The sequence below is a fragment of the Periplaneta americana genome, chromosome 14 (genome assembly GCF_040183065.1).
Source record: "Periplaneta americana isolate PAMFEO1 chromosome 14, P.americana_PAMFEO1_priV1, whole genome shotgun sequence".
Taxonomy (NCBI): Eukaryota; Metazoa; Arthropoda; class Insecta; order Blattodea; family Blattidae; genus Periplaneta; species Periplaneta americana.
The window spans coordinates 144360728-144383113 of record NC_091130.1 but is presented as its reverse complement, the minus strand read 5'-3'; the positions used below and the strand labels follow the sequence as shown (position 1 = coordinate 144383113).

Here is a 22386-nt window from a genome sequence, read left to right as displayed (position 1 = left end):
TAGGTGTAGTGCGTATGCCTACAAATATTTTGATAAATATAAAATAAGAAAATACAAACACAAATCACACGTGTATCCTCAGTCTTAAACAATAAAAGCTTCTTGATAGCTATGTTCTAGCTTGGAATATTGAAAAATCAATGAAGCCCTTTACAGAAGCATCATTTGTAAAATCGTGTATACAGGACGTTACTAAAATACTGTGTCCAGAACAAAGTCAAAGTATAAGAAAATTAAATTGTTTCCAATTACAGTTCAGAGAAGGAATTTCAAGATTGTAAATGTAATTGAATTTGAAGTCGAAACCACAATTGACCTGTTCGTAGCTTACTCACTTGCATTGGAAGAAAGCACAGATAGAAATGACAAAGCTCACCTATCCATTTCCATTCGAGAAGTTAATGAACATTTTACTGTGTCTGAATGTCTTCTAGATGTAATTACAAAATACAACTGCAGAAGATCTTTTCCAGGCACTAAAGGCACCATAGAACAGAAGAGGTTGAATTTGCAATGGCTTGTGTCAATAGCAGGGCTCCAGCTTCATAGCATGTCAAAATAATATACAAACGCATGATATTTATTTTTATTTTGATGTTATTATTTGTAAACATAAGCACACCGTTGACGCGATCCCTCACTGATCGCTCCCATCTGTTGAGTTACGAGTCTCTTCCCCCTTTCTAGCCTTACAGCACACTGTGTTCGGCGGGCAGCATCGACAGCACGAAAGACGATACGCTTTTTGGAGACCTCTGCTCTAGAGCGAAGTTAAAAAGTAAAGATGATAGTGCATCTCATTATTTTAGCTCGCAGCGAATTAGAAAAGCATTAGATAGAAACTGGCCTATACGGACTGTGCTGTAAGTTTCACTGAGACACATTTTAATTAATCGAACTAGTTTCTGGGGGAATACCAAATTCAATAAGAATATTATATAAAACTTCTCTCTTAACAGAGTCATATGCCTTTTTGAAATCTATGAATAACTGATGTACTGTACCCTTATACTCCCATTTTTTTCTCCAATATCTCTCGAATACAAAAAATTTGATCAATAGTCGCTCTATTATGCATAAAACCGCACTGATGATCCCCAATAATTTCATCTACGTACGGAGTTAAACTTCTCAAAAGAATATTGGACAAAATTTTGTACGACGTCAACAAAAGTGATATTCCTCGAAAGTTGTCACAGTTAGAGTTGTCCCCCTTCTCAAAATAGATACAATTATGGACTCCTTCCATTGTTAAGGTACAATTTCCTTTTCCCAAATTGCAAGTACAAGCTTATAAATTTCGCTAGATAATGCGCTTCCACTCTCTTGTATTAATTCTGCTGGAATGTGATCGATACCTGGAGACTTGTATTTTTTCAGATTTTCTATCGCAATTTCGACTTCAGAAAGTGTGGGTTCGGGTATAAATGGCTCAGCAGTTTGTATTTCAATTTCGTCCCGAAACATTTCTATTTGGCCTGTGTACATTTAGTAGTTGTCCAAAATAGTTCTTCCATCTGCTCAGGATTGAATGAGAGTCTGCAAGCAAGTCTCCATTCTCATCCTTAATCACGTTTAACCTTCCTTGATAACCAGGCTTCGAGACTTTGGACCCGATACAATAAGTTTACTGTGCATGCACTATAGGTTGTTGACTCGCTGCAGGTAGGTAGAGATGTGTCGAGGTAATAACGTTGTTATTTAGAGTAGAGTACGGTAGTATGGGGAAAGACACACATATGTACATTCTGAAAGTAAATATACATTACGCAATGATAATGTCAAAAGAATGTGAAAAGCATTTATTCTCCGGTTTTTTACAAGCATTTGTGTTTAATAATGGTGGAAATAAGCAAGTAGGAATTTTAATTTTTTCATTTATCCTGTTGGTCGTCTTTAGGAAGTGCAGTTACAATACCGAATTGCAATGTACCTACTACAAGATACATTCTCAGTGTCTCAAACGTAGTAAATCTTTTTCGGTTATCTGCCAAAGTTTGTACTGTGGAAAGCTGCGCTCTACGTCGCATGACGTGATAGGAGCAAAACGAAAAAACATAACATCATTGCAGTCTCTAATAGCCAGTCCTTTATTCTCGGGTGACTCTTGTCCACTAATTTGCTGTTTATATTACACAATGTTCCATATCCGTTATTTTTACATAAAATTGATTTCCACTTCTGTTTTACACGTTCAGTAACCGGTGTACTTGATGTCTCATTAATTCTCTGTGTCATTTCCTCAACTAATTTGAGGCTTTCGGCATCTCTTGCTCTGAGTTTTCTAACCGTGTAATAGTTTCAGACACAGTTTGAAAATGGGTTTGTATGAAAACGAAATTATTCGTGACAACCTTCAAATCCAGAGCGTTTTCCTTTGCGTATTTGTTGGCATTCATTATACAGTACGGTTCACCACTATACTCAGTACGCCGTTATGCGGATTGCCCAGTGAACTGATCTATAGGGTCCGAAGTCTCGAAGCCTGTTAATAACTATCCATTCTTAAATTCCTTTATACCCTTATATCAGTGATCGCCAAAAGCTGTGTCGCGACACATGCTCCTGTCTCCACTCAAGCGTAACCATGGCATCATATCCCCATCCTCTGTTTACAGCCATCACTTCGATATAAGTAAAGACATTTATCAGCAGCGGACGTACGCATGTAATGTTACAAGTGTGTAGGATAATGTGTTTCGATGTCTTTTCGAAAACAGATAGTAAGTAAAAACTTAATTTTAAGGAGCATGGGAGGAAAAGTATTTATTTTGTGCAGATGGCAAAAATATGAGATACTTAATATGTTGTAAAATTTTAAATGAAGTATAAAAGAACAATGTACGTTGTCATTATTTTTCTAGTTATGAAGACTGCCACGCCCTTACCTGTAACTTGAATATTAAACGAACAATAAAAAGTAACGGCTTCTATGTCGTAATCGGGGTAAAATACATCGACTTTTTTTGACGTATGTTGTGTAATTTGAATATTTCATTAATAAATAAACAATAAAACGTATTGGCTTCTGTGTTTTAATCGGTGTAAAATACTTCAACGTTTTTTTTCTACGTATGAGTGTAATTTGAATATTTCATCAATAAATAAACAATAAAAATATCGGCTTCTGTGTCTTAATCGGAGTAAAATATTTCAACGTTTTTTTTCTACGTATGTTGTGTAATTTGAATATTTAATTAATAAATAGACAATAAAAATATCGGCTTCTGTGTCTTAATCGGAGTAAAATATTTCAACGTTTTTTTTTCTACGTATGTTGTGTAATTTGAATATTTAATTAATAAATAAACAATAAAAATATCGGCTTCTGTGTCTTAATCGGAGTAAAATATTTCAACGTTTTTTTTCTACGTATGTTGTGTAATTTGAATATTTAATTAATAAATAAACAATAAAAATATCGGCTTCTGTGTCTTAATCGGAGTAAAATATTTCAACGTTTTTTTTCTACGTATGTTGTGTAATTTGAATATTTAATTAATAAATAAACAATAAAAATATCGGCTTCTGTGTCTTAATCGGAGTAAAATATTTCAACGTTTTTTTTCTACGTATGTTGTGTAATTTGAATATTTAATTAATAAATAAACAATAAAAATATCGGCTTCTGTGTCTTAATCGGAGTAAAATATTTCAACGTTTTTTTTCTACGTATGTTGTGTAATTTGAATATTTAATTAATAAATAAACAATAAAAATATCGGCTTCTGTGTCTTAATCGGAGTAAAATATTTCAACGTTTTTTTTCTACGTATGTTGTGTAATTTGAATATTTAATTAATAAATAAACAATAAAAATATCGGCTTCTGTGTCTTAATCGGAGTAAAATATTTCAACGTTTTTTTTTCTACGTATGTTGTGTAATTTGAATATTTAATTAATAAATAAACAATAAAAATATCGGCTTCTGTGTCTTAATCGGAGTAAAATATTTCAACGTTTTTTTTTCTACGTATGTTGTGTAATTTGAATATTTAATTAATAAATAAACAATAAAAATATCGGCTTCTGTGTCTTAATCGGAGTAAAATATTTCAACGTTTTTTTTTTCTACGTATGTTGTGTAATTTGAATATTTAATTAATAAATAAACAATAAAAATATCGGCTTCTGTGTCTTAATCGGAGTAAAATATTTCAACGTTTTTTTTTTCTACGTATGTTGTGTAATTTGAATATTTAATTAATAAATAAACAATAAAAATATCGGCTTCTGTCTCTTAATCGGAGTAAAATATTTCAACGTTTTTTTTCTACGTATGTTGTGTAATTTGAATATTTAATTAATAAATAAACAATAAAAATATCGGCTTCTGTGTCTTAATCGGAGTAAAACACTTCCACGTTTTTTTTTCTACGTATCAGTGACGTATACTGGTTAAAGAGTTTGGGCTACCGCTGACCCTATTATTATACAAAATATATCTAACAATTACTATAATTTTAATTACTATGGTAAAACTAATAATACAAAATTATTACATTATGTTATATTATAAACTTTTTCTTTCGTAATTTCCTTGGGCTACCGCCGGTAGCCCCGGTAGCCCGCAAAATACGCCCCTGCGTACGTATGAGTGTAATTTGAATATTTCATTAATAAATAAACAATAAAACATATCGGCTTCTATGTCTTAATCGGAGTAAAATACTTCAACGTTTTTTTTTAAGTATGTAGTGTAATTTACAACTTCGTGACCAGTCTGGTACGTTTTTCTAATTTAAAATATCTGCGGATGTAAAGTACACGCTCTTTCTATAGTAAATAAGAAAATAAATTTATTTTATTTTATTAATAATAGAAAAATAATTAATACGAGGATAAAAAATTAACATGGAAAAAGTATGTATAGTTAATAAGTAGAAGAATATTATATTGCTTTCGTTATTCACTGCATTACCTGAGGAGATACCCACTCCACTCCTCTCCCCGCGATAGTGTAGTGCGGGTTGTATTTCTATTATGTCATAATTTCGTGGCGTTTGGCAACCACGCCTTATATAAATATCGAATATTTTTATTCTTACTATTTAATAATAATAATAATAATAATAATAATAATAATAATAATAATAATAATAATAAGAATAATAATAATAATACACACATTAGCCCATTTGGCACTTGAGCTACGAGCCGCTACTGAAACAATCTATAATTAAATGATAAAAACAATGAAGTTCGGCTAATTGGTACTTTATTTCTCCATTTTGTACAAAGAATTCACGATAAATCAGAAGAACCCAACTTTTGCTGCACGCAGGTGATGACGCTCTGTTCGATGCGTCGGATCTGCTGCGTGCCCGCCTGCACGTGCGTGACGCAGCATCGCCTCAAGCTGTCGCCCAGTGCGTCCACCATGTGACCGCCCTCCGCCAGGTACGAAGCCAGGGCGCGCGCGATGTTGACGGCCTGGTCGCTGAACGCGTCGATCTCCGCGCCGATGCAGGACGGGATGTTCACGACTTCCTGGATCGTGGGGACCAGAGACGGCAGGCAGGCCCGGAACTCGCGGGGGGCGTAGCTCAGCAGGTTCTTGGCTGTACTGGCCACACTCAACATGTTGGTGGCCACATTCACGGCCTTCCTCACCTCTGTTGTCACGCAACTAACAATTTTGCCACCTACGGCCAAAAGAACTTGTATAATAATAATAATAATAATAATAATAATAATAATAATAATAATAATAATAAACATCACTCTTATTGCCGTCATAGAAAATTTTGTACAATATTCTTTCGAGCAGATTAACTCCTTATGTAGATGCAATTACTGGGGATCATCAACGTGGTTTTAGTCGTAATAGATCGACTCGATCAGATTTTTTTTGTATTCGAGAGATATTGGATGTACAGGGACATTATTTTATTTTTACTTCAATTTTTATTGTACCTGAGTTTTTGAATGTACTTCACTCCCACCCCCTCTACTAGTAAACTTCCAACCGTCCAGAACCAAGGCCGCGTATGCAGTATTGAGTTAGTGAGTATAGTATGTTCCAGAAATATGTTCGCGTTTTCCAGTGACGAAAAAGCTTTCAATATTGAATCATATTTTCGCACAGGTACTGTCGTCCGTTTGCCTACGTCGCATTCCGTTTCCCCCACCTGCTTCTGCTCGCCCCTCTGTAAAGTCTAGTAGCTGGTCTGTCTTAGCTCTTTTCTGAAAACATTAATTCCTGTTAGGAATTGGACGTCTACGTAATATTATACAACTGTTTAAAATAACTGAAATAAAAGGGCCTCGTTAAGTAATTAACTGTCACGTGACTTCCCCCCCCTTTCTAAGACCCTGCTACAAAACCACTTGAACGGACAATAAATAGCATGTCTGAGTAATTTTATCTTTTCGGATCGGGCAGAAGTGAAGATTGAATTTACAGTACGTAAGGTACTCTTTTATAGAGTAGGTACAGAATTATTTCAACATGAGTTACTAAGTATGAAGGACGAAACTGGTAATTGGAATTAGATCCAATAGTCTATAGTGCGATAAGAGGCACAAAAGAACTGAAGCCTGTATCGAAATGAACGGCCACCATTTTCAAAAATGTGTTTAAATATCCATATCATGTTTATTTTTCAATTCAACTTCATTCTCTATATTGTACGCTAGTGTGCTGTAACAGTACAATATACACTGCATAATGAATACGTCCACATGGACAGCTCAATTCGTGAGTAAAAACACTACGTGTTAATACAGTACTGTACTTTGATTAAACAAAAATCTAATGAAAATTATCAAACTCAAAAGCGTGATATTTCCTAGTTTACGTAAATGGATGAACTACTTTTCTTCCTTCCTATACCTAGTAAAGTGATTTGTATTTTACGCTAGTATCATCGAACTCCAGTCTTGGAAGGGGGAGCAAGCGGTGTTTCCGGTTCTAGACCTTTAATCTAGAGATATAGCCAGGTTAATATTAAAAATGTTAGTAAAAATAAAATGATGTCCCTGTATACTGTAAGGGCACAGTACATCTTTATTCATAGATTTAAAAAAAAGCATATGACTCGATTAAGAGAGAAGTTTTATATAATATTCTTAATGAATTTGGTATTCCCAAGAAACTAGATCCATTAAGTAAATTGTGTCTCAGTGAAACGTACAGCAGAGTCCGTATAGGCCAGTTTCTATCTGACGCTTTTCCAATTCACTGCGGGCTAAAGCAAGGAGATGCACTATCACCTTTACTTTTTAACTTTGCTCAAGAATATGCCATTAGGAAAATCCAGAAAAAAACGGGGAAGGTTTGGAATTTAACGGGTTACATCAGCTGGTTTTTTATGCGAATGACGTGAATATGTTAGGAGAAAATCCACAAACGATTAGGGAAAACACAAGAATTTTACTTAAAGCAAATAAGGAGATAAGTTTGGAAGTAAACCCCGAAAAAACAAAACCTATAATTATTATTTACCAGATTGTAGACAATTGTTTCCGCTTTCAGAATATAAATAAAAATCTCATTTTCAGAAAAAATTGACTTAAGACCTTTTTCCTCCCGGCCAAAGATTGACATTGGTAGTGACGATGATGATGATGATGATGATGATGATGATGATGATGATGATGATGATGATGAAAATTCTTTACAGTAGGCATAATACTACATTCCTTAAACAGCATTCGAAAATTCCTTCCGTTATCACTCAAGAAAATACTAGTGGAAACACTAGTAATGCCCCATTTCGATTATTGTGATTTTCTACTGACTGACCTCAATGTCAACAAGTCGCAAAAATTACGTGTTCATAATTCTTGTGTTCGCTTCGTCTGCGATGTCCGTCACGCTGACCACATTACCCCATCCTTCCAAACTCTAAACTGGCTACGGCTTAACGAACGTAGAAATTTTCATTCTCTTGTTCTCCTTTTCCAAGTCCTTCACACCTCTACACCTACCTACCTTGCCTCCCGTTTCAGTTACCTGTCATCATATCATAATCTCTTCACACTCACGCAAAATAGCTGCATACTAGCCATACCAACACATAAGACATCATCGTATTCATCATCATACACAATCTCGATCTCGCGCTTGTGGAATACCCTACCCAGTGACATCAGAGACTGTCGGAATTTAGTAGCGTTCAAAAGCAAACTTATTAAACATTTTCTTACTGCGTAGAGTAGGATTAATTTTTACTTAATTAATAAAAAAAAATGTTTCTCTCTTCTTAACTTTTACAATAAACTGTCTAGCTTTTATTGATCAGTTGAGGCTCATTCACAATGAAAATTAAACATAACGTAAGCGTTAACTTAAGAATGTAAACATTACATTAAAATCAAGAAGTCATACCATCATTCACGATGAGAACATAAACATAACCGCAAACATACTTGGTAACCATGGAAACATAACAAAGACGCTATTTCCTCATATTCTGTCGTATACTTCAGCGCTCCACGATTGTGTTCTGTTTGCAAATCACGTAAGCATAAGCATGAAAGTTTGGAGTTTGCAAACTTTCATGTTAACGTCTTACGATAATATTTATGTCAATGCTTATGTGATCATTGTGAATGATCCCATTTGGTAGCCTGGGCGCAAACTTCTGTGTTTATGTTACGGTTATGTTTAATTTTCATTGCGAATGGGTCTTTAATCTTTTAGTACTTTCATTTTTATTGTACTTGTAAATTTAATATTAATTGTAATTATAATTGTAATTGTATTCTTCAGGGGACGCAGAGGTGAATATTTCAAAATCCACAAAATTTATCCGATTTGTTTGAAATTGATCATGGATACTAAGTATGTTATTAGTAATGGACATACTAAGTTTCAACTTTCTAAGTACAATACTTCTGTAAATATTAATAATTTTATAAAACTTTATATCGTTTGATATAAAATGCTCCATGCACCATATTGTAAGAAATTTTCAATATTTCTTTTTATTTATATGTTCAGAGAAGGTATATAAATAATAATAAGTATTAGTTTATTATGGGAATAATATAGTAATGAAGTTATCTCGGTTTTAATTTCATACTTTTAAAGGGCACAAAATCAAAAACTAACATCGGAATATCAAAATAAAGATAATAAAAATAGAAAAAACCAAATTTTCATTTTTTCTTCAGTTTTGTTCGAAAATTTCACCTCTGTCTCCTCTTAATATTGTAGTTGTAATCCCCTGGTAGAGGGGAAGAGAAGGCTAAATAATAGTACATTATGCAACGAGCGTATAATGATAGTAATTAAGACACAAGTATGTTTGTTTATGAAACGAGCGCAAGCGAGTTTCATAATTTTCATACGAGCGTCTTAATTACCATTATAGGCAAGTTTCATACGACTTTTTATGCTCGACCATATTTGTAACTTGAAATTATTCAGAAGTATACATTTTATCTGTATCTGACAGAAGATCAGAAGTGACCTTGTTCATAGCTCTTGAATTGTGAGATGTGCGCAGACGCGAAAGTATTGATTTTTTCCGAGGAACAATAATGTCATTGACCTTGATGTAATGCAGAGAATGTATAACCTGGAAATTGATTTAGAATTGAAAAACGAAATGACAAATTTAATTTATTTGAATATTATTTACAATTAACGCTAATTATTATAGTAACAGAACATAACCTTCTGCGACAGCATTGGATTTCCAGCCTCCGTGACGTTTCCCTCGTCTTTCGATTGCATATCCGAGAATAATCGAAAACCTGAACTTTAATGAGTAGGTGTACTTTAATGACATGCATTAAAGGGCTGCTGCCAGGTGTATAATTACTACATTTCGGCATGGTCGAGCATAAATAAATAAATAAATAAATAATACTTGACATTAGTACCAGTAGTAGTGACGAATCGCTCCTTACCCATGTCCTGTACGACAGCCCTCGCCTCCTGTTCCTGTCCCGTGATACAGGACGACACGTTGGTGCCGAACTCCTTGGCCTTGGACGCAGCGACGGCTACGGTGGAGGTGACGGACTCCAGGAGGTTCATGAGGGGCGCTTGGGCCGCCAGTATTGTTCTGTTGGCCTCGTTCGTCGCCGACGCGAGAATCTCCTTCGCGGACGCCATGGCGTTCTCAGCGGCTTCCTCCAGTTGTGCGATTGTTTGCTGGAGCGAGTGTTGAGCCGCTGCGATCACCACCTTCAAGTCCGGGTCCCCTGGATCGGGTCCGGGAGGGGACAGAGCCTGCAGTACATCGCATACTAAAGTCCAGCAACACCGGTTAGGAAAAAAGGAAATCGTATACAGGGTGAACCGAAAAAATCGAAAAATCGAAAGAGAATTGGGAGGACAAATTTAAAAGGTACGCAAAACGCGTCCTTGCAAGGGATTGGGGGCTGTACAAAACTAAATATGTGAGCTCTAAGCCTGTTGGCCACTAGTCTCACTCCGGGTTACGCTGCTCCACTGAAGGAGCTCTAGAAAATTTTGAAGGGGAAGCCGAAATTGGACGTAACCTCTCAGGTACGACATACGCGAGGGGGACTGAGATTTGATCGAGTGATCAAGGAACGGGGCGAGGAGGAAGAGATGGCTGATGTTTGCCGTTAGGATGGCAAGACGCTGACATCTGTTGTTCGATGACAAAGCATGTGAAGGCCGTCGGAAGAAGCGCCGTGAAATCTAAATCTGCAATTTGAGAATTCCCTGTCCTTTCAAATTGCGACTAATTCAGTGACCTTGTACATTTAATAGACAATTTATATGTTCTGAACTAGGGCATACGTCGTTTACAAGAAAAGGGGAATATATATGGGGAAGGGCATATAGGTCCGAGGCCCATTTCTTATAGGGCTCATCCCGACATTTGTCTTACGCCTTAGGAAAACCACGGAATACCTTAAGCAGGATGAGTTGTCTCATATATAAGAGACTAGTCAATTTAGCTATTATGTAGGAGGTGATTGTTGTAATGAACCTTGTTGAATCGTCTCAATTTAGAGACCAGCCATTTGGCTTTATGGTGGCTCAATTACGAAGAGAGGGGAGAGATGTAATTATTAATTAATTTAGAGTAATTAGGGAGATTCATGGGGATATGAGTGCAGGTCCGTGGCCCATTTCTTTTAGGGCTCATCCCGACATTTGTCTTACGCCTTAGGAAAACCACTGAATACCTTAGGCAGGATGAGTTGTCTCATATATAAGAGACTAGCCAATTTGGCTATTATGTAAGGGGTGATTGTTGTAATGAACCTTGTTGAATCGTCTCAATTTAGAGACCAGCCATTTGGCTATATGGTGGCTCAATTACGAAGAGAGGGGAGAGATGTAATTATTAATTAATTTAGAGTAATTAGGGAGATTCATGGGGATATGAGTGCAGGTCCGTGGCCCATTTCTTTTAGGGCTCATCCCGACATTTGTCTTACGCCTTAGGAAAACCACGGAATACCTTAGGCAGGATGAGTTGTCTCATATATAAGAGACTAGCCAATTTGGCTATTATGTAGGAGGTGATTGTTGCCATGAACCTTGTTGAATCGTCTCAATTTAGAGACCAGCCATTTGGCTATATGGTGGCTCAATTACGAAGAGAGGGGAGAGATGTAATTATTAATTAATTTAGAGTAATTAGGGAGATTCATGGGGATATGAGTGCAGGTCCGTGGCCCATTTCTTTTAGGGCTCATCCCGACATTTGTCTTACGCCTTAGGAAAACCACGGAATACCTTAGGCAGGATGAGTTGTCTCATATATAAGAGACTAGCCAATTTGGCTATTATGTAGGAGGTGATTGTTGTCATGAACCTTGTTGAATCGTCTCAATTTAGAGACCAGCCATTTGGCTATATGGTGGCTCAATTACGAAGAGAGGGGAGAGATGTAATTATTAATTAATTTAGAGTAATTAGGAGGATTCATGGGGATATGAGTGCAGGTCCGTGGCCCATTTCTTTTAGGGCTCATCCCGACATTTGTCTTACGCCTTAGGAAAACCACGGAATACCTTAGGCAGGATGAGTTGTCTCATATATAAGAGACTAGCCAATTTGGCTATTATGTAGGAGGTGATTGTTGCCATGAACCTTGTTGAATCGTCTCAATTTAGAGACCAGCCATTTGGCTATATGGTGGCTCAGTTACGAAGAGAGGGGAGAGATGTAATTATTAATTAATTTAGAGTAATTAGGGGGATTCATGGAGATATGAGTGCAGGTCCGTGGCCCATTTCTTTTAGGGCTCATCCCGACATTTGTCTTACGCCTTAGGAAAACCACAGGTGAACCGTAAGTAATGCCATTAATTTCAGGGGGTTATTCTTTGAGAGTCCCGCGCTGTGGCGCCGCGGTCTAAAGGCCCATTCACAATGAAAATTAAACATAACCGTAACATAAACACAGAAGTTTGCGCCCAGGCTACTAAATGGGATCATTCACAATGATTCATTGTTTCTCTATGATAAATTATCTAGCTTCAATTATTCAGGTAATGTTTTCGTACTTTGATTTTATTGTAATTGTAAATTTAATACTAACTGTAATATTATTTGTAATTGTAATTGTAAATTTAATACTAATTGTAATTTTATTGTTGATATTGTAGTTGGAATCTCCTGGTAGAGGGGCAGAGAAGGCCTGACGGCCTTATCTCTACCAGGTTAAATAAATAAATACTAATACTAATGATTCACATAAGCATTGACATAAACATTACCTTAAAATGTTAACATGAAAGTTTGCAAACTCCAAACTTTCATGCTTATGCTCACGTGATTTGCAAACAGAACACAATCGTGGAGCGCTGAAGTATACGACAGAATATGAGGAAATGGCGTCGTTGTTATGTTTCCATGGTTACCAAGTATGTTTGCGGTTATGTTTATGTTCCCATCGTGAATGATGGTATGACTTCTTGATTTTACCGTAACGTTTATAATCTTAAGTTAACGCTTACGTTATGTTTAATTTTCATTGTGAATGAGCCTTAAGTCATCCCGCCTAGAACTCGCGTTACGGAATGCGCGCTGGTTCGATTCCTCATGGGGGAAGAAATTTTATCATGAAAATTCGGCCAGTGTATGGGACCGGTGTCCACCCAGCATCGTGATGCACTTGGGGAGCTACGATAGGTAGCGAAATCCGGTTGCGAATACCAGCTGGGAAGATCATCGTGCTAACCACACGATACGTCCATTCTGGTTGGATGATCGTTCACCTTTGTTTCGGCATGTGGGCGTGAGGCCAGCAGCCGGCTGGTCGGTTTAGGCCCTTCACGGGCTGTAGCGCCATGGATGATTATTATTGAAGGATTGAGAATTATCATAAGATTTGCTGATCATATGGCGTAGTTAACAGACGAGCAGATGATACTAAGGGATATGCTACTGAAGCTAAATGACAGCTGTGAGCAGTATGGAATGAAGATAAATGCCAACAAGACGAAGATCATGGTCACAGGAAGAAAAGTAAAGAAGGTAAACTTTCGAATTCTAAATGAGGCAGTAGAGCAAGTGGACAGCTTCAAATACTTGGGGTGTACTATAAGCAGTAACATGAGCTGCTGCCAGGAAGTCAAAAGGTTGATAAGAAACCTTTTAATAGAAAAAGGAGCATCTTCTGCGGACCTCTGGAAAAAGAACTAAGGAATCGACTAGTAAAGTGCTTTGTTTGGAGTGTAGCATTGTATGGGAAACATAGACAATATAACGAAGTAAAGAGAAGCGGCTAGAAGCATTTGCAATGTGGATATGGAGAAGGGGGGAACGTGTGAAGTAGACAGACAGAATAAGAAATGAAGCTGTGCTGGAGAGGGTGGGTGAAGAAAGAATGATACTGAAACTAATCAGGAAGAGGAAAAGTAATTGCTTGGGTCACTGACTGAGAAGAAACTGCCTACTGAAGGATGCACTGGAAGGAATGGTGAACGAGTGAAGATTTCGGGGCAGAAGAAGGTATCAGATGAGGAGACTAAGAGGAAGGCAGAAAGTAGGAAAGACTGGAGAATGTTGGGTTTGCAGTGAAAGACCTGCCCTCGGGCAGAACACTATGAATGAATGAATAATTATCATTTTATCTTCTTTTGTAAACTTGTGTCTAGAATATGATACGCCTTTTTGTTTTTAAGACTGTATTTAGAGGGAATAGTATGCATAGGCTATATATAAAAAATTGAATAAGATACAAAATTTACAAGACTGGGCCAAGAATCGAGGAGATGGCGTGAAGAAAACGTCAGGCATCTCATTAACAGGACAGAATTACTTAGGTTAATAATACAGGGTGATTCATGAGGATTTACCGTCCCTTACGGAGCTTATTTCCGAAGACATTCTGAGCAAGAAATATCATATAAACATTTGTCCTAATCTCAATATTTTCAGAGCTACACTAATTTGAAGTTGTTAGTCAAACACTTTTTTTCTTAAGTTTTAAGGGTAAAAGAATATTACAAATAGAGAATGAACTATTCAGGAGTATCATCTCTTTAATTGGCTAGAGGTCTGAAGCTAAAAAGTGTTGCTAATTGCTTTGTACAGATTTTGTTTTTCAATTTTTAACTAAAAATTACATTATTCTTACGCACTTATCACAAAAACTGTTACAAATCATACGACTTAGAGGAACTTTATTCTTTACAGTTTAATTTTGCATCCTATTGTACAGCCTTAAAGAATTTACAAGAGTGGCGTGATTTGTAACAATTGTTGTGATAAATGAGTAAGAAAAATGTAATTTTGTTGTTAAAAATCGAAAAAAAAAATCTGTACGAAGCAACTGTGGAATTCACAACACATTTTTAGCTTCAGAATTCTAGCTAATTAAAGAAATTATACTCTTGAATAGTTCATTCTTTATCTGTAATATTCTTTTAGCTTTAAGACTAAAGAATAGTGGTTATTTATAAACAAATTTAAATCAGTGTAACTCTGTAAATATTGAGATTACAACAAATGTTGATATGACATTTTTTGCTCAGAATGTCTTCGCAAATACGCTCCGTAAATCCTCGTGAATTACCCTGTATAATAAGATAGCTTTTCTTTTCTATGATATCTTTAATGTTGTTTATTTTTTTAGTTGGTTATTTAACGACGCTGTATCAACTACTAAGTTATTTAGCGTCGATGAGATTGGTGATAGCGAGATAGTATTTGGCGAGAGGCCGAGGATTCACCACAGATTACCTAGCATTCACCTTACGGTTGGGGGAAAACCTCGGAAAAAACCCAACCAGGTAATCAGCCCAAGCGGGGATCGAACCTGCGCCCGAACGCAGCTTCAGACCGGCAGGCAAGCGCCTTAACCGACTGAGCCACGCCGGTGGTAATGTCGTTTATTTAACCCTCAACTGATATCTATGGGTCAATATAGACCCATACTGATAGATACCGTTAACGTACATTTAAAAAGCAATACCAGTCGAGGGTTAACTATTTATTTAAAAGCATGATTCTCTCTTTTACAGTTTAAAACTGAGTTTAATTAAATTTAGAAATAGTTACGTATAATTTTGAACTAACAACATTCGGGGCACAAGCTTGAGTGGAAAAGTGTTTCTAGAGGTACGGGAAGGAAAACGTTGAATACAACTACTCTAATGGACTGTATCTGAGTACGAGCTCATGCTAATTTCGGGTAACTTTAGTCTGTAAATGAAAATTTTGAATAAATAGAATAACTAAAATTTTGAATATAAAATAATACAGGGACATCATTTAATTTTTACTAATACTTTTAATATTAACTTGGCTATATCTCTGGATCAACGCCGTTTGCTACCCCCTTCCACGACTGGAGTTCGATGATACTGGCGTAATATACAAACAAATCACTTTACTAGGTATAGGAGGGAAGAAAAGTAGTTCATCCATTTACGTAAACTAGGAAATATTTCGCTTTTGAGTTTGATAATTTTCATTAGGTTTTTGTTTAATCAAAATACAGTACAGTATTAAGAATGGGTGTTTTACTCACGAACTGAGCTGTCCATGTGGACGTATTCATTATGCAGTGTATATTATACTGTCTACAGCACATAGCGTACAATATAAACACCACTCCCGGCCACAAGCTTTTGCTTCATCGGGAGTGCCAACCAAAAGTGTATCATTATTATGATTGTTCAAATAAAATATTGTTATTATTATTATAATTATTATTATAATTATTATAATAATTATTATTATAATTATTATTATTATTTTATTATTATTATTATTATTATTATTATTATTATTATTATTATTATTATATAGAGAATGAAGTTAAATTGAAAAGTAATTATATTATGGATATTTAAACATATTTTTTAAAATGGTGGCCGTTCATTTCGATACAGGCTTCAGTTCTAATGTGCATATTATCGCACTATAGACTATTATACCTAATCCCAATTACCAGTTTAGTCCTTCGTACTAGTAACTCATGTTCAAATAATTCTGTACCTACTCTATAAAAGAGTACCTTACGTACTGCAAATTAAATTTTCACTTCTGCCCGATCCGAAAAGATAAAATTACTCAAGACATACTATCTACTGTCCATCCAAGTGGTTATGTCGTAGGGTCGTAGAAAGGGATGAAATCATGCGACAGTTAATTACTTAACGAGGCTCTTTTATTTAAGTTATTTTAAACAGTTGTATAATATTACGTAGACGTCCAATTCCTAACAGAAATTAATGTTCTCAGAAAAGAGCTAAGACAGCCCAGCCACTAGCTGGCGAATAAAAGCTGGTGGGGGAAACCGAGATACGACGTAGGCAAATGGACGACGGTACCTGTGCGAAAATGATTCAATATTGAAAGCTCTTTCGTCACTGGAAAACACGAACATATTTTTGGAACGTACTGTTTACTATGACTGTAAGGCTAATATGACTGTATATGCGGTCTTGGATCTGTGTGGAGGACGGTTGAACTTCATTAGTAGAAGGGGTGGGAGTGAAGTACATTAAAAAACTCAGGTACAATAAAAATTGAAGTAAAAATAAAATTATGTCCCTGTATAAACATAATGTAACAAAAACGAAATGAGATTTTCACAAAAATAAAGAATTACAACACAGGAAATAATCAGAAATAAATGAGTAAGGGAACAATTGAGGGGTTTGCTGGAAGAAAGGCGGATAGACCTCTACGCCCTTCTTCGGGAAAACGGTTTAAAATGTAGTGATTAATTATAGTAGCGAAATTTTGTTTTGATTGTACTGTACATACCTGCAGGACAGGGCTGCGTGCGTGCGTGCGCGATTTAGTCAGTCAGTCTACAAGTAGAGCTAGTGCTGAGCGTTACCGCATACTGTACTGTGTGTGTTTTCTCTTGGTAGAGACTGAGCAAATACATATAGTTCAATTTAGTCAGTCCAGTTGTTTCCTTTGACTGCTTTTTAAGTTCATTATTGTCCTTGCTTTAAGAGTAAACATACTTATGAAACTCATAGATTCAGACGGAAATATTTTATGTTCTATAAAGAGATTTGTTACAATATTCAGATTTTTGGGCTCATTGTTATCAGGATTATACAAACAATAAATTTTATTTCTTTATGTTCACACAAAATGGAGATTTTCTTTTTCTGTTATGTGTATGTATTTATTCACACTGCGATGGGTATATACCCGGTGGCAGTGGTAACTAATTACACTCAATAAAGACAATAATAAACACAATTAATAATAATAATAATAATAATAATAATAATAATAATAATAACAGGGAACATGCTAAATTAAATGAAACACGATCAGTTAAAATAATATTTAAAGTAAATCTAATTTGTACCTTAAACCTGTGTTCGAACTAAAACCCACGAGTATGATATATTCATATCTGCACAAGTACCTTTCAACACTACACTCATTTCGCTGTCAACTCACTCACTGCACTGGAACTACGACACATTTCACTGATTCTATCCTGATTTCACTAACACTTCAAAAACATTTCACTGTTCAAATACTTTGCACTGCCACTATAAACTATAAAGCTTCACCGACAGGAACACGTTTCACTTACACAGCACACTTCACTGACAGAACATAATTCTTCACTGATACAACACTTCAATAACAAAATATCAATTATACCATTTAAATACTGTGTATAATTATCGTATATTAGTAAAGTCCTTAAGCCTATTTTTAAATACATTTTTGGTTGTTGGTAAAGCCTTTAGTAAGTCTGCAGGTAAAGCATTCCAGTCCCTGATAGTACGATTGAGAAAATAAAACTTTCCAGTGTCCGTCCTCTGTCTTTTCCCCTCAATTTATAAGAGTGGTCGTTCCTTGAAGAGTAATTTCAGAGATTTTGCCTTGCGTACTTAATGTCTACTCAGTATATCTGAAATAATGTAAATTACTTTAGAAGTAGATAATAAATGTCATAAAATGTATCTTTGTTTCAATTCCGTGTGAAATTTAAATCTGAAATCTACATTAAATCCCCTAAGCAAATCATTATATGGATAAATGGCGTATAGACCGAAGTTTTATATGGTACAAATATAAGGAAATTTAATAATATAAATTGCCTAAATGCTATAAAACATTTATACTCGCTAAGATTTTTAATTTAATGTATAATTTTGTTCACTATCTGTATAACATTTTATTCAGGTGCGTTTTAAAATCTTAGATTGCCTGTATCTCAATTCACCATATTGACGTATACGCCCTTTTTCCGCCAAACCTCTCAATTAAAAGCAAAAAGATTTTATGCCAGACGTACGTGGGCTGATGATATAATAACCCCATCATCGTTCAGTTTGACGTAACCCTAGCAACCTTGTGTAATTGTTATGTAATTTCCAAACGAACAACTGAACAGATACAGCTGTCTAACTTACCTGAGCAGCAATGCACATAGAAGTGACGAAAACAACAACTCTTGTTGCAAACATGCTGTGTTTATTTTGCAGCGCGCCGTTCTGTCGGAATGAACACAGAGGTGCTTTATATTAAGGCAGCTGTAATCAAGATCTCTGATGTGTGGCCACGAGTTTCGTCTTTCAGGCGCCGAAGATACGTGACTGAATAATTCTCACATTTCAATTAATCGAACCACATAATGCATAAGAAACAGCCTGACTGCATACAATGGATTTCAACTCCATAAGATTTGATTATAATATATTTAAGTTTTTTTGTGTAAGTTGCTCAATAGATAGGCTGGCTAATAGATTAGACGAAACTATATGCAGAAGCTCGTTTGTTTTATTCGACAATTCAGTCTAATGAACACATTGTGCCAACTCACAAGTGTATATGTAGTAAAGATAAAAGAACAGCCTTGAAATGTTAATTAATTTCATAAATTAACTGACAATACGTCTGATTATACAGGGTGATCCCTTTTGGTATAGGTAAAATAAAACGACTGCAAAATGGAAACTTTTGCCATTTGTTTTTCATTCTTCTTGCAGTTCACTTGTTACTTACTTACCCGGAGGTTCATTGCCGTCCCCACATAAGCCCACCATCTGTCCCTATCCTGAGCAAGATTAATCCAGTCTCTATCATCATATCCCACCTCACTCAAATCCATTTTAATACTACCCTCTCATCTACGTCTCGGCCTCCCCAAAGGTCTTATTCTCTCCGGCCTTCCAACTAACATTCTATATGCATTTCTAGATGCGCCCATACGTGCTACATGACCTGCCCATCTCAAATGTCTGGATTTAATGTTCCTAATTATGTCAGGTGAAGAATAAAATGCATGCAGTTCTGCTTTGTATAACTTTCTCCATTCTCCTGTAACTTCATCCCTCTTTTTTTTAGTAGGTTGTTTTACGACGCTTTATCATCATCTTAGGTTAATTAGCGTCTGAATGAGATGGTGATAATGCTGGTGAAATGAGTCCGGGGTCCAGCACCGAAAGTTACCCAGCATTTGCTCATATGGGGCCGAGGGAAAACCCCGGAAAAAACCTCAACCAGGTAACTTGCCCCGACCGGGAATCGAACCCGGGCCACCTGGTTTTGCGGCCAGACGCGCTGACCGTTTCTCCACAGGTGTGGACTCATCTCTCTTAGTCCCAAATATTTTCCTTAGCATCTTATTCTCAAACACCCTTAACCTCCGTTCCTCTCTCAAAATGAGAGTTCAAGTTTCACAACCATACACAAGAACCGGTAATATTATTGTTTTATAAATTCCAACTTTCAGATTCTTTGACAGCAGACTGGATGATAAAAGCTTCTCAACCGAATAAAAGCAGGCATTTCCCATACTTATTCTGCGTTTAATTTCCTCCCGAGTGTCATTTATATTTGTTCATACTTGTTACCAAATTAAAAAAAAATAAAACTGTTAAAATAATTAAAGAAACTGCGGTAGGCTGTCAATCCGAAGCTGACAGGTGGGCCATCCTGTCTCAGTCCTACACAGAGCCATGTCTCACTAGTAGTATGATAAACTCAAGGGGCATTGAGCCCCAAGTCCTTTCTATATCAGCGTCGGCAACCCGTACAACCACCGAGACGTCAACTGATAGAGGAAAATTTAAATATCTCGAGAAAAACCCTCTGCAACATCTCCGTTGTCCACCACAAATTCCATCACGACCTGGACAGGGATCGAATCCGAGCCACCTGGATGGAAGACCATCGCGCAAACACTTGACCCACAAATACGTCATGCTACTACCACTACTACTACTACTACTACTGTACTACTAGGAATAACATTTAGCAGCGATCTCGGCTGGTGGGAACACGATACTGACACAGCGGGAAAAGAATGGAGGGCGTTACACTTTGTGATGAGGGTACTAAGAAAAGGCTCTGATAAATCCAAAGAGATTGCATATAAATCACTAGTTCGTACAGTAATGAAATATGGTGCTGCATGTTGGGATCCTTACAGGTTAGAAAATATTAAGACACTGGGAAAGATTAAAAAACGGGCTCTTAAGTGTTGTCGTAATAATTCACTATTAAAATGGGACACACTCACGGACCGGAGAACGCGAATTCGATTATGTGCAATGTTCAAAACATACAGAGGTGAGCCTGCCTGGAGAGAAATAAAAAATAGGTTGCAGCCGCCAAATTACTCTTCAAGGAACGACCACTCATATAAATTGAGGGAAAGAAGACAGAGGGCGGACACTGGAAAGTTTTCTTTTCTCAATCGTACTATCGGGGACTGGAATGCTTTACCTGCAGACTTACTAAAGGCTTTACCAATAACCAAAAATGTATTTAAAAATAGGCTTAAGGACTTTACTGATAGACTGTAGTATATTATACACACTATTTAAAGGGTGCAATTGATATTTGTTATTGAAGTGTTGTATCAGTGAAGAAGTGTGTTGTGTCAGTGAAGTATGTTTCTGTCGCTGAAGTTTTATAGTTTATAGTGGCAGCGCAAAGTATTTGAACAGTGAAATATTTTTGAAGTGTTAATGAAATCAGGATAGAATCAGTGAAATGTGTCGTAGTTCCAGTGCAGTGAGTGAGTTGTCATCGAAATGAGTGTAGTGCTGAAAGGTACTTGTGCTGGTATGAATATATCATAGTCGTGGGCTTTATTTCGAACTAAGGGTTAAGATACAAATTAGATTTACTTTAAATGTTAGTCTATGTGATCGTGCTTCATTTATTTTAGGATACTCATTATTATTATTATTATTATTATTATTATTATTATTATTATTTGTTATCATTGAGTGTAATTAGTTACCATTGCCATCGGGCATATACCCATTAGCAGTGTGAAGAAATACATACATGCACGCACGCGCACACACATACACACTACTACTACTACTACTACTACTACTACTACTACTACTACTACTACTACTACTACTACTACTACTACTACTACTACTACTACAGCGTTTAAGCCACGTGTTACTCATTTCAACTGCAGGTCATGGACCTGTGTGATATAAACACCTAAAATTGCCAGGTTCCAAGGACAAACGTTCCAGATAGAATGTTTCTCTAACTTGGGTTAATAACACTCTGTCAATAAGATAGTGTGTGGGTGTTAAATTATCACAATGAAGTTCACATCTGCACACATGTGAATAATAACACATTATGCTTTGCTAAAAAAATATATTTCGATGATCTATTTGTCATCTACGTTTTGACATAGAATACATCTTTCCTCGCACCGAGTAGAGTGGATCGCGGGTCGGGGGAAGATGCCTAACTTTTTCTTTGATTGAAAATTTAAGATACTGTTAATTTAGTTTTGAATTTCATACTGAAATACCAAAGTCTGGTAGGTATTTTGAAACTATATTTTTAGTACAAAACAGAAAACATTAATTACCTTGTTTATAGATACAGGTTTTCTTCTTACCTGCACTGTAGGCATCTTTCCCCGATAGTCGGGTAAGATGGCAAATGCAATTAACACATTTACTGATATATGTATTTTACCTGAACTTGGTTTGATACATGTACATAACAAAATTGACTTA

General features: G+C 36.1%; 1 protein-coding gene across 1 annotated transcript; it reads right to left on the bottom strand.

Moving 5' to 3' along the window:
• Positions 1-5222: 5222 nt before the first annotated feature.
• On the bottom strand, positions 5223-19146 carry LOC138712981 (uncharacterized). Its single transcript, XM_069844663.1, has 3 exons — positions 18793-19146; positions 9863-10187; positions 5223-5646 (listed from the first exon to the last, which is right to left on the bottom strand). Exons 1-3 carry the CDS (start codon positions 18844-18846, stop codon positions 5246-5248), a joined length of 780 nt encoding a protein of 259 aa, XP_069700764.1. The 5' UTR covers positions 18847-19146; the 3' UTR covers positions 5223-5245.
• Between the last annotated feature and the right edge of the window lie 3240 nt (positions 19147-22386).

Excerpts from the sequence above, each read along its gene's own strand:
- LOC138712981 (XM_069844663.1), bottom strand. The coding sequence starts at position 18,846 with ATGTTTGCAACAAGAGTTGTTGTTTTCGTCACTTCTATGTGCATTGCT. Across the intron at positions 10,188-18,792 it reads CTATGTGCATTGCTGCTCAG|GCTCTGTCCCCTCCCGGACC; the intron begins GTAAGTTAGACA and ends GATGTACTGCAG. Across the intron at positions 5,647-9,862 it reads GGCTGTCGTACAGGACATGG|GTGGCAAAATTGTTAGTTGC; the intron begins GTAAGGAGCGAT and ends TTTTGGCCGTAG.